Consider the following 17,930-nt stretch of genomic DNA (forward strand, 5'->3'; position numbering starts at 1 on the left):
TGCACCTTTCTATGAAAATCACAAATTGTCACGTCTTATAGTACACTAATGCTCTCCTTCCTAAGGTGGGGCAATCTTTCTGAACTGGAAGGGAGAAGAGCCTGGATAGCTGTTCAAGTGTGGACAGTGGATTTGTCTCTCCAGGAGCAATTCTTAGACCATGCTAGAACATTTAAACAAAGTCTTACTTCTATATAGAGAAAACTGAAATGTAAAAATGAGTATCATTAAACTAGATCAACCAGTTTATACAACACACTCTTCATCAATTTGGGGTTCCTCACAAGATTTCCTCTTTCCTGGATCAAGTTTTGCAACCAGTGACAGTGCTTATCTTTAACCTCTACCTTAAAAACTCCTTGAAGAGCTCGAAATCCAAACCAAAACTGGGGACACTGAGTGAGGTAAACATTTCCTCTTTTCTAATTATATAAGACCTGCCTTGAATTATCTCCTTCCCTCCTCCTTTCTTCCTTTCAGCCTTTCCATTAATAATTAAGATCAAACTTCGTTTGAGGAAACTTTACCCCTATAGACATAAGGGCAGCAATCACCACAAGATCACCTTTACAAGATAATCTTAGGGGAGATAATGTACTAGACCCAGCATCTCTTCAAGAGTGCCAGTTTTATATAAAAAGTGATGAACTTACCTAGGATCACAGCTAGGAGGGTGTAGGGCATGAACCAGAACTTGAGAGAGTTGCTGAATTCCATGCTGATAAATAGTACATTCATTTTAATAGATAGAGTATCACTTCTGGTTGGGTGATAGCTGTGCTGTGCTGATGTAAAACGACTTTAGTACCACTTGGATTTGCTCATTACTCCATGATACCTGAAGTAACCCAAGTAATTGGAGATTCTCTTGGTGACCAAAGTGAAAGCCTACATCCTTGGCAATTCTGCAGGGTAAGATGGCCAGGATGACTGATTTGTTTTGAAGTCTATTTGGGCTTTGAATGACTTTTTTTTTTTTAAAGATTTATTTATTTATTTGACAGACAGAGATCACAAGCAGGCAGAGAGGCTGGCAGAGAGAAAGGGGGCCGGGAAGCGTCTGGTCCTCGGCAGTGATGGAGGCGGTCGCCCTGATGTCTGCGGGGTTGGGCGGCTGACCGCCCGGATAGGAGCGGGCCCAGTGCCCCAAATCTTGGTGCCCAGTGCTGGAGAGTGGCCTGCGCCATGGCCACCTCTGCCGCCTCCTCAGAGCATTTCGAGAAACTTCATGAGATCTTCCGCGGCCTCCATGAAGTACTGTGAGGGGTGCCGGAGCAGCTCCTGGGGATGGCCGGGACAGAATATAGAAGAAGAGAAGAAGAAGCTGATCAGAGATTTTGATGAAAAGCAACAAGAAGCAAATGAAACGCTGGTAGAGATGGAAAAAGAACTACGTTATGCACCCCCCTCTTTCTGTAACCCTATGATGTCTAAACTCCAAACCTACCAGAAGGACCTTGCCAAACTCCATCAGGAAGTGAGAAGCACCCCTTTGACAGCCACACCTGGGGGCCGAGGACACATGAAATATGGCTCATATGTTGTAGAGAATGAGCACATGAACCAGTTACAGTCTCAAAGGGCACTGCTTCTACAAGGCACAGACAGCCTGAACTGGGCCACACAGAGTATTGAGCGTTCTCATCAGATTGCCACAGAGACTGACCAGATTGGCTCAGAAATCATAGAAGAGCTGGGGGAACAATGTGAACAGTTGGAACGTATGAAGAATAGGCTGGTAAACACAAGTAAAAACTTGAGCAAAAGTCGAAAGATTCTCCGTTCAATGTCCAGAAAAGTGACAACCAACAAGCTGCTACTTTCCATCGTCATCATACTGGAGCTGGCCATCCTAGGGGGCCTGGTGTACTACAAATTCTTTTACAAGCACTGAACTTCCTAGAGGGAAGGGTTTGTGGACCAGAACTTTGACCCTGTGAATGAATGGTGTTAAGATGGGGAATAAGGGGCGCCTGGGTGGCTCAGTGGGTTAAGCCGCTGCCTTCGGCTCAGGTCATGATCCCAGGGTCCTGAGATCGAGTCCCGCATGGGGCTCTCTGCTCAGCAGGGAGCCTGCTTCCCTCTCTCTCTCTGCCTGCCTCTCTGCCTACTTGTGATTTCTCTCTGTCAAATAAATAAATAAATAAAAATCTTTAAAAAAAAAAAAAAAGATGGGGAATAAGCATAGTGCTGCTCTGAGGTAATGGTTCGAGGATGCCCAGTGTAGCCAGACCGTGGGAGGTGGGAGGGAAGACAAAAAACCGCATAACTGTGAAGGAACAGCAACAAGACCAGTGTGATATACCAACGTAATAAATGCTGTTTATGACGTCTTTAAATCAAAAAAAAAAAAAAAAAGGAGGGGGGAGAAGGCTCCCCGCTGAGCAGAGAGCCCCATGCTGGGCTCGATCCCAGGACCCTGAGATCATGGCCTGAGCCGAAGGCAGAGGTTTAACCCACTGAGCCACCCAGGTGCCCTTGAATGGCTTTTAAAGCTATAATCTATACCATCTGTAAAGCAAATCCATGATCAGGGAATGAAGACATGAAGCTGAGGTGTCTGTATGTTAAAAGAAAAATTAAAGTTAAAAAGCAATTAAAAATGCCTAACATGATCTAAAAATAAAATCGATTAGTTTTTTAAAAAATAACTAAAATAAAAATTATTTTGAAACAAATATTTGTCTTGTGTGTAAACTAAGAACTATTATTATTTTCAGGAATTAAATTTGCCTTTGAATAATTTTTTAAAAATTCAAGAATTTTCCAAAATTTTTTTTAAAGATTTTATTTATTTACTTGACAGAGATCACAAGTAGGCAGAGAGGCAGGCAGAGAAAGAGGAAGGGAAGAGGCTCCCCGCTGAGCAGAGAGCATAGAGCCGATGTGGGCTTGATCCCAGGACCCTGAGATCATGACCTGAGCTGAAGGCAGAGGCTTTAACCCACTGAGCCACCCAGGCGCCCCTGGAATTTTCCAAATATTTTAAAATGTTTTTCTTATCTAAGAAAATGTGAATTGTGGGGGTTTTTAAATGATGAAATAAGCCAATATCTGTTTGTCAATTTATAATATTCAGACTGATTTCATATGCATTTAAAATTTTTTTCAGTTGAGAGACTGTGGTCCAGGCAGTTAAGTGTCTGCATTTGAGCTCAGGTCACGATCTCAGGGTCCTGGGACTGAGTCCCGCATCAGGCTCTTTGCTCAGTGGGGAAACTGCTTCACCCTCTGCCTACAGCTCCCCCTGATTCTGTGCTCTCTCTTTCTCTCTCTCTGACAAATAAATAAATAAAATCTTTTAGAAAAAAATTGTTTTCTGTTTTCAGAAGGGCAGTGTAAGCCCCATCTTCCTCAATTAGTTACTATGTAATCTTAAATGAGATACTTAATTTTTCTTGCTTTAATTTTCATCATCTTTTCCCATCCTTATAATGGGGGCAACTATAGTACCTAATTCAGAGATTCAGAGTTGCTGTTGAATTTATACTATACTCAGAATTGTAGACACGCAGTGTTAGCTGTTATTATTACGATGCCATAAAATTCTAAGAACTAGTGACGGTGTCTGAGGATCTGAAGGGGTTAATGGTGAGGGGAAAAGTCAGGCACTGGAGCACACTGCCTCCATGCAAGATCACCTTTTTGTTGGACCCAGGTCTTCTGACACCCAGGTCTTCAGGGCCCTTTTCAGCCCAGAGAAGGCAAAGTCTGGGAGATTTCAGTGCTGAGCTGCACCCTCTTCAATAAGTGAATAAAGCAAGTTATTAAAATGGGCTTAAGGGTACAATATTATACATCTAATGTGCTCTCAACCATTACAACAAAGCATAGTATAAAACCTGGAGAAAAAGACTGCAAGCACCTATGCCAAACATCGGGAGCATTGCCCCTGCAGGAGGGATAATGGGCCACTCTTTGTGTTTCTGTAGTTGTCTCTACTTTCCAAGTGGTGTGTATAGAGCATAGCATTGTTTTGATAACCAGGGAAGAAAAGTAGAAACCTAAAATGATTCCAGTAAAAACAGAAATTTATTTCTGCACCATTGAGTCAAATAAGGGAGCCTCAAGAAGGGTAGGCGAGGAAGAAAGATTTAAAATCGTAAACGCTCACTTTAGAGAGCTTTTGTTTTTTGAGGAAACAAAAGCTGTCAGACCTACACTTCATTTTACGAATTTAGCTTGTCAGATAAAACTAAATGTTAACCCTCAAAAGCTGCCGTGAAACAAAGGCGGCCGCCTCACCGAGGTAAGGAATCCTGCACCGCCCTTGGACAACCCCGGAGGCTCGTTTTTCCCTCGACAGAATGAAACGCTGAGAAGTTTTTTTTCCACAAGAGGGCGGTAACTGCTCAGGATTTTTTTTTTCAAAGGGACTTCTGAAGGACCCAGACGCTTGAAAACCCAGCAGCGACGCGGCTGAAACTTTTTCTCAACGAAGAGTAAGGAGCCGCACGTGTGAGGCACCGGAAGGACCCATTCTGACACACGCACGCACACCCACGTCAGAAGCAACAACTCTAAGCAGGACACAAAGAAGAACTAATTACAGACTCGTTTAAAATGACCTAAATTATGTTGGGTGGACACAGGTGTAAGTTTTTCACGGCACACCAGACACTGTATAATCTGGTGGATCAAACCGGACTAGCATTTTATTCCGTAAGGAAATGGTAATAACCCACAGACGTTCCTTCAAGCGCAGGATTTCCACGCCGGAGCCCGTTTTCCAGAATATACTTGCAAGCAAGGGGTTTTCCTGGAAGCAAACGGGTCTCCGCAGAAAATTCTGGAGGGGAGAGGACTGTATATACATACGTCTACGTGCTTTGCTGAAGTTCAAGACCAGTTTTCTCTCCAGCAAGGTATTTAGCGTTTTCTTGCATTTACTCTCGTTCTTGAATTTGGGCTTTGATATTGCAGGCATTTTGGGATTTCAGTGTTCTCCATCTTCTGGGACATTTCCGAACCCTCCCTTCGGAATGCGTATCCCCTGCGAGAGCTCAGTACCTACCCTGAGACTGTGCAGCAGGAGGGCCCTGCTGCTACTTGGAGGATCCCTGAGGGATGTCCTGGCTTGGGGTTCGAGACCTTTTCCGTAGTGGATTCTACGTCTACACCAGTCGCTTCCCTCACGTATTTTGTTGGCGTCGTTGGGAGATCGCAGACCACGAGACCCTACAACACTCTTGGTCACCGGACCTTTGTTGACCTCTTTCTACTCCAGTACTTCCCAAATCCATCTCCATAATTGCTGATCAGCAGAAGCAGCCACGGATCCAGTTCCCCCTTCAGAGCATTTGCAGGAGGCAAAGAGACAGACAGACAGAAAAGCATCCCCTTTCCTCTGCTCTCCTTCTCGGAGACTGACTTGTTTCAAGCTTGTGGACATTTCTTCTTTCTCCCTTGTGCCGGCTCGACCCCTCTTACAACACTAACGTAAACCCAGCCAGCCTCCAGGTTCAGCCCGCACAGGCCCCACTCGCTGGCGAAGTGGAATCATTAAAGAAGTCTTCAAGGCAAGCCAAGCAAACACATTTCAGAGAGGTTTTTAGCCTGAAACACATACCTAATTCCCTTCATACCCGATTCCCCCACCGCCCGTGTTCCCCGCCTTTTGCGAGTGCAGAACAGACTTCTCGTGGCTACAACTGAGTATCCCGACATTGGAAGTTCATATATTTGGGGAAGAATAGTTACCATTCACCCCCCAACTGCTGCATTTAAGTACATTTATCTGAGCTTTCATTTGCATTCCTTCTGCGATTACCCTGAATTCAACTTAAAGCAGAAGTATCCAAACGCGCCAGGCGTTTCTGAGTCAAGGGTTAGAAGGCTGATGGGGTGGTCAAGGGGATCGCGCAGGCTGTGTTAACTGTAGCAGCAGGCTAACAACAGTAAACTTGAAAACTGCTTCGGTTGTTCACGGGCTCGAGAAAGTCAAAGGAGGCGTGTAGCTTTTCTCATCCCTATCATTTTAGCTTTTTTTTTTTTTCCAACCTCAGAATTTGCCAACACTCTTTCATTTTTTTTTCAATTAAAATGCAAATCGTTCGCTTTCAAATACAGCCCCCTCCCCCAAATATATATTATTGCAGAGATGCGAGGGGGGTGTCGCAACCACGTGTTACACGTTCTACCCTAGAGTATACTCTTAGTCGGACTTAGCAAAGTCCGACTTTATTAGGGCGTGGGCAGAAAAACGTGCTGGTCCTGGGGATTCCTAAGGGAAAGTCCGGACTCTCTAGGGCGTCTGTAAGCCGCGTGCAGGACAGCCCCGACCAGAAACGGGCCTCCCAGGTCAGCATCGGGATCTGTTCTTCGGAGACTCTGCCCCTAAGGTGGTTAAAGTTCTGCGGGGGTAGGGCCATCTCTCCCCTCCAGTGACAGGAGGAGACCACCCCCCACCCCCTCAAGACGCCCCTGGCTCTTCCCTCTCCCAGCTGGAGACAGACGGAGCAGATCGATGACAACAAGCACCAGGCAGGCAGGAGGAACCCACCTTCCTTCAGCGAAGCGCAGTGTGTATCTGGAATACAAGCTGCCCCACGCAGGTTTCGGGCACCCATGGTTCTTCCCCGGGATCGAGGTACACAGACCCCAGAATTGTTTTATTGTCACAAGAAAAAAGTGCTGCTATTTTAATTCATCGATGTGAATGATAAATAAAAGCAAACGATGGAGACGCCTTGCACCCAGCTTTGCAACTATTTACCAATGTCAGTTAAGCCAGAGTTGACTGGATGGAGTTGAATGTCTCTTTCATATTTCTCTGTCTCTTTACTTCACTTCACCCCATATCAGATACTAAATTTACAAAAGGAGAATATCCAATTCTTTCTCGGGTCACAATATTTGCATGAAATAAAAGGGGGATCGTTTTTGGAAACTGGAATCTTTGGGGATCACTGGCCTCCTTCCCTCCCCCCCATTCCTACCTAGTCTTGAGAATGCGGTGTACAGGGGGAATGTGAGGAGGTCGCTGGTGGCCCAGGAGCGGGGTTCAGGAGGTAGATTGTGTGCCACTGTCAACTGGGAGTCTGCGACATAGGGAAAAGTTTAGTTTGTAATGAAGCAAGAGGCAGAGGGGCCCCAGCAACTCTGCCCGGCTGGGATCCCCACCTCCTCCTTCCGTCCCAGTCTTTTGGCCAAAATGGCAGGGCGCTGGGGTTTAGACCCATAGCCTAGCAGAGCATCCTCCCTTGTAGGAAAATGCAGATGGTCCCCGCATGAACTCTCTTCTCTCAGACTCAGCATAATTCACGTGGAGGCAGGAAATCACCTTCCTTCCCGTCAGAGTCTAATGTCTGAGAAGGGATTGATTTAACCCAGTCTCTAAGTTAATGCAGGAGACTGGAGAGGGAAGAGGGGGACCAAATAAAAACAAAATTACTTTTAACTCAGAAATGAATGATAAAAATGGCAAAGGGTAAACAAAGACATTAAAACAAACAAACAAACAGACTCAAGCTCTAGCTGACCCTTAAAAAGACCAAAGCTAGAAATGAGGGCTATCAAAACAGAATAAGCCCTCCTGGCTTTTGGTACTTGGACCCGTATGAGTGCTTTGGCACTCGCAGTCAGGATGGTGCCGCCCAGACTTTATTCTTGAGCGATTTATTTCTAAGAATTAAATTTGGACTTAATGATCTCATCCAAATTGCTCTAGTGAGTACCCCTCACTGGTGTGTTACTTCAACATGCTGAAATCTCAAAACTGTGCAAAGGTCTTCCTCCTCATTTGCACAGCTCAACCCTGCTAGCAATTTCAAGCTCCTTTTACAAGGGAGCAGGATTTGAAGATAGAAAGGGAATAAAGGAAATGACTCTCCAACTCCTAAATCTTAGACATCCCATCAACACAGCCCAGAAACCTGAACATCTCCATCTTTCAAAACAACTCTGGTGTTCAGGAGAAAGGATCAGAGTTTTGGAGACAGTTTTCAAAAACTTACAGTATAATGGGGGGGAGGGGTACCCAGATACTTCTTTATATAGATTTTCCTTTTGGTGGTTCTGCTCCAGTGTAAACTCAACAAATAACGACAATAATCAAAGGAAAGAAAAATTAGGGGGGGAAAAGGAAGAGTTCACTCCTCTCAGGTCTAAACATCACCTGAAAAACAAATATACTCCCATTCAGCTGATTCTGTTCTCCGAGTAATCCTATAAATGATAACATTGCGGAGAAACCTAGGAATGAAAAGAAAAGTAACGTAACGAAGAACGAACAGAGAGGGAAAGAGGGAGGTGGCAAAAATGGAAGAGGACGATCCTTGGGCCTACTAGGGGATTAAGGGCATCTATAGGCTTAAGGAGCAACAAATTAATTTACACAATTCTGGGAGAGCCCAGATGGCCTTTAATTAATCCCTTCAAAAGAAGGAGCTAGGCCGGGGTTGCGCCGGCTGCCCGCTCCATTAGCTCCATTTTACAAGGGACCAGACTGTTCGAGGTGAGGCGTCTCGAGCTGGTAGGCGAAAGGGGGGTGGATAGGGTGACGCGAGCAGGCGACCGGGGAGGCGAGGGAAGAATATGAACTGCTTTTCCATAAAAGGTCTGGGTTTTCATTATTCTTCTCTTTAAAAAGTAATACCCTCTCCGTCTCTGCTCCCCCCTCCACTTTTCCATTTTATTTAACACAATTAATTGAGGCGTCCACTGGCCCCAAGGCGGAACCGCACCACTCGCCAGGCCCCACCCCCTGACCCCACCCACAGAAGGGATGGATGAGGGAGGAGGCGGGAACCAAGCGGGCGAGGCCCTACGGCTCGCTCTCCTCAGCCAATCAAAGGGTGCGGCGCTTCGGGGTGGGCGTGCCCCAGAGGCTACGCGAGTCCCGAGACTGCGCGCAATTGGAGACAGTGGTTACGCCCCCAGCCTGCGCCCCGCTCCTCGGCCCCGCCCCCCCGGCCGCCTCCGAGTGACGTCTCTCAAAGTTCTCATTTTGGACCCCCCCTTCCCCCTCCTTTTCGTCCCCCCAGCTAAAGAGGGGTAGGGAGTGATGCAAATGTTTTATTACCTTTGAGAGCTTCATCTGAACTGTCAGGCCCGGAGGGAGGAGAGGAGAGAGAGGGAGTGGAAGAGCCGGAGAGGGTCAGCTTGGCCAGAGGACAGGACTTAGAAGAACGAGCCTGTAAAGCCGCGAAGAAAATGCGAGAGAGGAGAGGCAAAGGCGGAGAGTGAGAAGAAGAGAGGGTGCTGCGGGGGTGGGGCGGGGGTCGCCAGGCCCGTTTGCAGAAGTGGACAGACGAACGGAGCCGTAGCCGAAGCCATCAGACTTTTCACACTTAAGTCTTTGTTTTTCTGTCTTTCTTTCTTTCTTTCTTTTTCTCACCCTTTTTTCTTTTCAATATTGCAACTCTAGTGCCCCGTGGCCCAGAGGGGAAGGCGGGTTGGCCCGCCGAATTCGGGAACGGCGGGGATTGGTGGCACTGCCCTTTCTGGCGCCCCAGCCCCGGGCAGAGCCCTTGGAGGAAGCCCGCCCAGAGGCGAGATCCTCCTGCGGGCTGGATGCGCTCTCTCCCCGTGAGCAGCGAGCGCCGAGTGCAAATCAGCCTCGCGGCGAAAGAACCGGGCAGTCAAATAAGATTAGAGGAGTGCGTCCGGCGGAACCTGGAGTCCTTTGAACCACCCCAAAGAAAGCGAGCCAGTCCCCCTACTCCAACATCGAAGTGGAGATTCGGTGACTCTTAACTTTGTTGCAAACTCTGGGGCCGGTCTGGGTTTTGCTTTGCTTATTTCTCCCGGGGAGAAGATGAGAAGTAGAGATCATTGAGAGGCGAGGAAAAGTAAAGAGAGAAGAGACTGAGACGGAGTCCACGACTCTAGGAGCGAAAGGACAGCCAAACTCGCCCGGACGCCCGCTGATCTCGGCGAGCCACCGCCTCTCCAGTGGCGTGTTTGGACATTTCTGCTGCGCAGCTTCGAGAGCAACTCTCGGCGGCGGCGTTCCCGGCCCAGTTGGCAGGTCGCCTCGGGGAGCGCGGAGCTACTCTTCGCTCGCGCCCTCCGCACTCCTCGCTTTCCTGAGCCCCACCGGGGCACCCGCGGGCGCCCTCGCTGAGTGGCTGCGGGCTCCGGCCTGGCCGTGGGATGTTAGCGGTGGGGGCGATGGAGGGCACCCGGCAGAGCGCGTTCCTGCTCAGCAGCCCTCCCCTGGCTGCCCTGCACAGCATGGCCGAAATGAAGACCCCTCTATACCCCGCGGCGTACCCCCCATTGCCCGCCGGCCCCCCCTCTTCTTCCTCCTCCTCGTCCTCCTCGTCGTCGCCCTCTCCGCCTTTGGGTGCCCACAACCCAGGCAGCCTGAAGCCCCCGACCGCGGGGGGGCTCTCATCCCTGGGCAGCCCCCCACAGCAGCTCTCGGCCGCCACCCCCCACGGCATCAACGACATCCTGAGCCGGCCCTCCATGCCCGTGGCCTCAGGGGCCGCCCTGCCCTCCGCCTCGCCCTCGGGTTCCTCCTCCTCCTCCTCCTCGTCCACCTCCGCTTCCTCCGCTTCGGCAGCTGCAGCGGCGGCTGCAGCCGCTGCAGCCGCCGCCTCATCCCCAGCGGGGCTTCTGGCTGGCCTGCCCCGCTTCAGCAGCCTGAGTCCGCCGCCGCCGCCGCCTGGGCTCTACTTCAGCCCCAGCGCAGCGGCCGTGGCCGCGGTAGGTCGGTACCCCAAGCCGCTGGCCGAGCTGCCCGGCCGGACGCCCATTTTCTGGCCAGGAGTTATGCAGAGCCCACCCTGGAGGGACGCCCGCCTGGCCTGCACCCCTCGTGAGTACAACCGCCTGACTACAGTTGTGCGCGTTCTACCCGCTCTCGGGTCATGTCTTCTGATGTGCATGGGAATCCGTGCACCCTCTTGGCTCCCCAGTAGTTTGGCAGCGCCAGAATCGCACGATTTAGGCTCTGCCAGGGCATTCATTGAGGGACTCTGACTTCCCTGAGCTCGCTTCCAAGTGCCCCCCCCCCCCCAAGTCTTGGGCACGCCTCGAGGAGCGGGTGTGCATGAGTCCGTGTTGAAAACGCGGTGCTAGGTATGTGTCTCACCCGAGGCCTCGGCTACTTTGGAACCGCCTAACTGCAAACTCAGGCCCTGCTTGGTTGGGTTTAAGAGGTGGGAAGGGCTGGAGAGGCTATTTAGCCCCGGGCTACATCCCCTCTTTCCTGGCTGCCGCCTGTCTGCCAGGGCCCCACTCCACCTACGCCAGCCGAACTGGCCTCTCTGCGAACAGGCGGGGGACCACAGCGGCAAGCCCTCCACGGCCCCGGCCGGAGTGCGTGTACTTGCATGTACATCTCGGCCCAGGGTGTCCCTACCTAACCTCTTCGCCTTCGAGGAGCTCCCCCACCCCCTAGTACTGTCGGGCCGGGTGAGCTCATTGAAGACAGGTCCGCGGCAGCCGCAGTAGCGAGCTCAGTCACTTCGGGCCACTCCCCTCTGCTGGGCTCTCACTTTCCCACCTGCCTCGGCCCTGGGAAGGTGGGGTGGGGGTGGCGAAGGGCCGGGACTTCTTGGGCCTGGGAATTCTGAAAGGCATCTTGGCCCTCAACATCCTAACATGAAAATGAACCAGAGGTAGAACGAGGTGGCGGCAGCACTGGGGAATATGCACATCCCACCAAGATCTTGCTTGAAACCAACTAATTGTGTTGCCCCGAGATCAGTCCAGTCTTCTGGGTAGCTGGCCACCGCCGAGGAGGCTCCTAGTCTTCCAGGTGTAGTTCGAGGCCCAGCCTAGGTTTTTCTCTTGCTCCGGTCTTTGCTCTTGACCCAGTCCCCCAAGTTTCCATTAATTCTCCAGACCTCTTTCGTGTGGGTGAGCGGCAGTCAACTAAGGGAAGTTGCGGGAGCCAAGTAGAGGCTCCCTTGGGAATGGAGGGCTGCCGGGCTAGTGCGGGTGTCGGGGAGACGCTATTGTATTCGTTTTGATATCCGTGTAGGGACCGCCAACAAAGGCGGTACCCCCTCCCCCTCGGCCGCAGCGGCGTTTGACTTGGGGGCGATTTAGCTCTCTTGTGTGCAAAAAACAAGGCGCCCTTTGTTGTGCGGGCACAGGTTAGGAAGGCGCTCAAGGGAAAAAAAGAAAGAAAGAAAAGAAAAGAAAACAAAACAAAATAAAATAAAACAAAACTAGTCATCCTCCAGCAAAGTCTTCGGGGCTGAGCGAGCACTGACTGGACTGGGAGGCTAGACGGGCCTTTATCCCGCATTCTTCAATTTACTGGGGCCTGGTGATTTCGGCTCCGGCAAACTTCAGCAATGCGCTCCCTGTTTGACGTCTCTGTTCGGCAGGTTATTTACTGCTGCTCCAAACACACCCGGCTTTTTAAAACAGGTGGGCGTAAAAAGGCAAAGGGAGGCGCGCGGTGGGACTGGAAGCGCCGGACACTTCTGACGTCTGCTGCGGAATAAGCTTTCCCAAAAAAAACTTCGTGTTTTGAGTTGTTCTCAGTGGAGCCGCTTGTAACCGATTGTTTTTCTCCTTCCCTTGTTTATCTGTTCTCGCAGATCAAGGATCCATTTTGCTGGACAAAGACGGGAAGAGAAAACACACAAGACCCACGTTTTCTGGCCAGCAGATCTTCGCTCTGGAGAAGACTTTCGAACAAACGAAATACTTGGCGGGGCCCGAGAGGGCTCGCTTGGCTTATTCGCTGGGGATGACGGAGAGTCAGGTCAAGGTGAGTAGCAGACCTTACAAACCTCGAGGGATGGTCTCCTAATCCCCAACTCGCGCGCACGCGCGGACACACACACACACACACACACACACACGCGCGCGCGCGAGCGCGCACACACACCCCTCTAACAAACAGCCGCTTGGGGGGTGCGGATCTGAGGAGCCTGGGGAGAAGATGAAATCAGCGAAGGGGGTGGGAGTGGGGGTTACAAAGGCCCTGGGGTCTTGAGGCGGGCAAACTGTTGATGAACAAAAGGAATCAAGCCCCCGCCTTTGAAATTAGGTTAATCTAGATAGCAGCATGTGCTGGGGGAACTCGCCATTATTGGAGAATAAAAGCATGACCGAAATATCAGCCCTTAGAATAGATCACGCCATTTAGATAGCTTCTATGTACTCCGTTTGTAAGGATATTCAAGCTTTTGTTTGTCAATTCAAGCTCCGCTAGTCATATCATTTTCTAATGTAGATCAGCCTTATAGTGCTACTATATTAACTTGCAGGTTTAAAAAAAATGCACAGGATGCAGCCGTTTAGCAGGGGTGAATCTGCTTTTAGTTTAACTGAGGACTATAACTTTGGAATAGTAATTTTCCAAATGAATTGACAAGATTATTATTGTATTATGAAAGAATTCTATCAACAGATGTATACTATTTTACTGTTTGTGACAACAATTTATAATTAAAATGTCACTTAGCTTATAATTGAGTTGTACAGTATATTTCCAGGGAATCAAATTTGAGAAATCTTTTCCCGAAAAATAAAAGGATTGAACGAGTAGGTAAATTAAATCTAGTGGTTTCCTATATTTCCAGTATTCTCTTTTGTGTCCCTTCTTCAATTTATTATATTTGGTATTTTTGGAGGGGAAGGAGCATAAGTCTGTTTTCATTAGTAATCTTGTTGCTCCTTAAATTAAGTGGGAATAACTGTTAGCCACGTCTGCTGGTTAGAGTGTATTTCCCCCGGGGGCAAGCATCATAAAATGCATTTCAGGGGTGATTTTGTACGTGACCATTAGAATACCATCACAGTTAAAATTATTTTTGCAATGGTTGGTACAGAGCCTACCACAGTAATCTGGAAGTCTTCCTTTGTCACCGTAAATATGTCTGTGTGGGTAGAAGTGAATTATTATAGCTGTATAAGGAAAATAAAAATCATTTTCTTAACAATTCTGATTCTCTAGATAAAATACATAACAGATGAGAAAATGGATGAGAATCATAAAAAAAGGATAGTATCTTTAGGAAATTGGTTGCTTATTGCTGATGCTTTAGGTTAAATTATGTATATCAAACATGGTGTCACACATCATGAATAGCTTAAAATATTTGTTATATAAAATGTCTTGGAGAAGAACAATATTAAAATAATATTTGAAAGACTAGGCATGCTAACAGTGGAAAATAATGTAATAAGCCAAATTTCACTTTACAAAATAACTAATGAAAATTCCAGTTTGATGTTTGGTTTTATGACAAACAAACCATAGAGAAAGACTCACACACAAACTACTGGTTTTAGCTAATCTATTCAACATTTTCAAGCATTTATGTTTATTATTATTAGTGATTTGAGGTTTCTGTTTTAGCAAATCTTTCTTTCTTTTTTTTAAAAACTTTAAATGGTACGTTACAAGTGTAAACGGGAAGGGGAGTGTTTACCTACCATGTTTGTGTGGATTCAGACTTGAGATCTGAGAAACAGACAAATATCCAAAAATGAAAAGGAGAACAGAAGTAATTGGGGGAAATGCCGTGCTTTCTCCCACAAATCACAGCTAAAAAGCAAGCACACTTCAAGTTGTTTGCAAGTCTTAGTCTAAGAAAGTAAACAACAAATAAAATCACAAAGTCTTTATGAAGCAAACTTAGGAAGGTAAGAAGTTTTGTACTTCAAACTACAAAGTAGGAAAGTGGACTCGTTTTTAGGGAAGTTTTAAGTTTCCAAGTTTTTTCTCTTCGGAGATAGCTCACTGACAACGTCTATACACTTGTGTTACTATCGCTATGGTAACGGCGGACACTCCGCTGGTGCCCGACGCTCGGAGGAAGCTGGGGCGTTGGAGACTGACTTTGACGGCCGGAACAAGGGAGGTCTCTGAGCGAGGGTCGCAGGCCGTCAGGGGCCCGCCCGCTGGAGCGACCCGGGGATCTGGGGGAGGCAGCCTTGCCTGAATCCGCTCGCCCTCAATTCCTGTCCTCCCACGCCCGCCCCGGTTCCCCTCTCCTCCCCTCTCCTGGCCCCCAGGTCTGGTTCCAGAACCGCCGGACCAAGTGGAGGAAGAAGCACGCGGCCGAGATGGCCACGGCCAAGAAGAAGCAGGATTCGGAGACCGAGCGGCTCAAGGGCGCCTCGGAGAACGAGGAGGAGGACGACGACTACAACAAGCCTCTGGACCCCAACTCGGACGACGAGAAGATCACGCAGCTGCTGAAGAAGCACAAGTCGAGCGGCGGCGGCGGCGGCGGCCTCCTGCTGCACGCGTCGGAGAACGAGAGCTCGTCCTGAGCACCCGCCGCCCCCCACCCCAACCCCCGCCCCCACCGGCGCCTGCCGGGCCTCTGGCCTCCGCCCCGGGGACAGCGCGCGCCCCGCCTGCCCGCCCCTTGGGGCTCGGAGGACCCCGCCCCGCCCGCCGGGGCCCTTTGCTATTTTCTGAGATGTACATATCTATTTTTTTAACCTGGAAGTTGAGGGGGGCGGGGGGGAGCGAGAGAGAGAGAGACTGGGCGTTGATCAGAAGGCAGAAAAGACGTCGAAAATCACTGCATAGATAAGGCAACTGAAACTCGCGGCTGGGCCACTCTCGCAGCCCCGCTTGGTCCCCTAGACCGGTCCCCCCGGCGGGAGCTGCGGGAGTCCCCGCACCGCCCCTTCCAGCCTGGGCCCCCAGCGGCCGGCCGGGGAGGGGCGCGGAGAGGTGTTCTTGAAGGCTCCGCACCCGCCGCAGGGACCTCAGAGCCTCGCGGGCGGGCGACCGCCACAGATGGGAGGAGAGAGGGAGGCTTCTCCCCCCACAAACTGCTGTGCCGACTAAAGCAACCTGTTGAAGGCTCTTTGTAAATAAATCGTGAGTCACACTGACTAGAAGTTACTTTATTGTGAATATTTAAAATGTAAAATGCTTTTTTGAATTTTGGTTTGGTTTGGTATAAGAAGATGGCCCTCCTTCTTCCTTCACCCTGCCCTCTTTTAAAAGCTACTCAAACCCTACGTCTCCCTTTTATTTTGAACTTAATTTGAGAAGCGAGTCAAGAATGTTCTCCACCCCCCACTCCTCTCCCGGTTTGGATTTGTTCAATCTCACTTTTCCCTTTGTCCCTCGTTGCTCGTCCCTGACCACCCCCTGGCTCCGCGCCCCGCTCCCGCCTCCAGGACTTGAAGTAGAAGATGTGGAACCAGGGAAGGCCTCAGACCCGCCTCTCCGTTCCTCTCTGAAATTGCACAGTCGTTTGTTGCTATTTATTAGTGATTTAAAGAAAGTATTGGGGAGGGAGGGGCTACAATAGCTTGTATTTAATTTAATTCCTTTCTGATAAAAATGCGTGTTAAAGTAGATGGTGGGAATTGTTACAACTGCTCTGGGTCAGAAACATAAAAATCCATTTAGTTGCTGTAATTGAATTTGAAGTGTTTTGTATCATAAGAATACTATAGACTATGTATATTGTTTTCTTTTTTAAGCTAATAATGGTGATATATTAGCAACTTTAACCTTTATTAATTTATATAAGGAATTCAGTTTGTAAAGAGAAGAGACCCCCCCCCTTGCAAGACCAGTTAAATGTAATGCACTTTCTGTTTCAAAGGATAAATCAAATTAAAAAACAGTTTGAAGACGTTTGTTGCCTTGAATGGAAGGGTACAGATCATTTGATCTCACCAGAGATCTCAAAAGTCAAGATCACAAAATTATTATATTGGTTCCTTGGGTAGAATAGCTGCTGTTTATTTATTTATTTATTTGAGTGGGGTCACAATCTCCTTCTCTTGGATTAGGAAGATAAAAGAAATGTAGCTCCACTCGTGGGGCTTCTTGAAGAGACTTGTTTAACCGGCTGCTTCTGATGTCTGTGTTGTCTAATTTTTCCCTGATCGCTTTTTCCTTCTGGAAGAAGTCCCCGGAGGGGACTCATTTCCATATATCCAAGATAGCTCCTTGGTGGAGCCCTAGATCCTGTAGCTGGGAGGAGGCAGAGGAGCTTGCTGGCGCAGCAGCACTGCTGGTTTGACGCTAACATTTATCCACGCCTTGCAGCTTGTAAGAATGTAGAAGTTGTTGGAAAGACAGGGATCTTGATTTTGCTAACCATTACAATAAAGGATGAATTTAAAGAAAGCTTCTTCTAACTGATGCGAAAGTCTTTAGGGTTATGTCAAAGCTTCTGCAGCTAAATTTGCAGGGGGAAAAAAAAGGAATCCTACCTAGGGAGAGGGCTGTATCACTGTCTTGGGATCTTTTTGTTTTCAGACACTCAGTTATAGGCTCGGTGAAATATAGTTATCCCCTTAGTGTTTCAGGTTAATGAGCTTGTGTTCAAAGAGAGAAAAATCAATAGAATTCAGTAGATTCTTCAGGCTAGTGTTAGGTAAAGAAAGTGTGGGTCTGTTTTGTTCCCTTGAAAATAAAATTAAAAAAAAAACTGAGGAAACTAGGAATGAGATTGCCTGAAGGAAATTATTATAGATTATATTCCTGATGGCATGATGTAATAGAAAGAAAGGATGCAAATCTGCTCTATTTCTTTTCTCTGGTTTGTCTGTGAAGTTCCCAATAAGTTTTAAACTTCTGAATTTCTGTATTCTTAGCAAGACTGTGGTGTGTATCCTATAGAGAGGCAGCTATTTCAAAAGAGGTTTTGCTGTGCTGGGGTGATGTAATTTGAATCTTAGCTGTAAATAATAAGAATTTCCTTCCTTCCTTCCCTCCTTCCTATCTTCCTCCTTTCCTTCCTTTCTTCCTCCCTCCCTTCTTTCCTTCCTCCCTTCCTTCCTTTCTCTCTCCCTCCCTCTCTCCTCTCTCTCTTTTGATGAAAGAGCCTGGGAAGGGGTGTTGTGGAAAGTCTATTACCATAAACTGCACTTTATTATTTGTTAAATTGCAACAAATGCAAGTGTCTTATCTACTTTATTACTACTTTTTAACCCTTTTTTGCCTTGAAAAGCCAAGCAACTTTTTACTTATTACTTCTTCCTAAGAAAACAAAAATTCACAAGATAATTACAAACGCTCTTCTTGGAATTTA

The 17,930-nt window shown here is 48.2% G+C and overlaps 1 protein-coding gene and 1 pseudogene across 1 annotated transcript; both read left to right on the forward strand.

Moving 5' to 3' along the window:
* The first annotated feature begins 1,185 nt into the window (after positions 1-1,185).
* LOC122890495 lies at positions 1,186-1,949 on the forward strand (annotated as a pseudogene).
* An 8,146-nt stretch (positions 1,950-10,095) lies between these two features.
* On the forward strand, positions 10,096-15,215 carry NKX6-1 (NK6 homeobox 1). Its single transcript, XM_044226150.1, has 3 exons — positions 10,096-10,765; positions 12,504-12,676; positions 14,932-15,215. Exons 1-3 carry the CDS (start codon positions 10,096-10,098, stop codon positions 15,190-15,192), a joined length of 1,104 nt encoding a protein of 367 aa, XP_044082085.1. The 3' UTR covers positions 15,193-15,215.
* Positions 15,216-17,930: the final 2,715 nt, after the last annotated feature.

This window comes from Neovison vison, chromosome 11 (genome assembly GCF_020171115.1).
Source record: "Neovison vison isolate M4711 chromosome 11, ASM_NN_V1, whole genome shotgun sequence".
NCBI lineage: Eukaryota > Metazoa > Chordata > Mammalia > Carnivora > Mustelidae > Neogale > Neogale vison.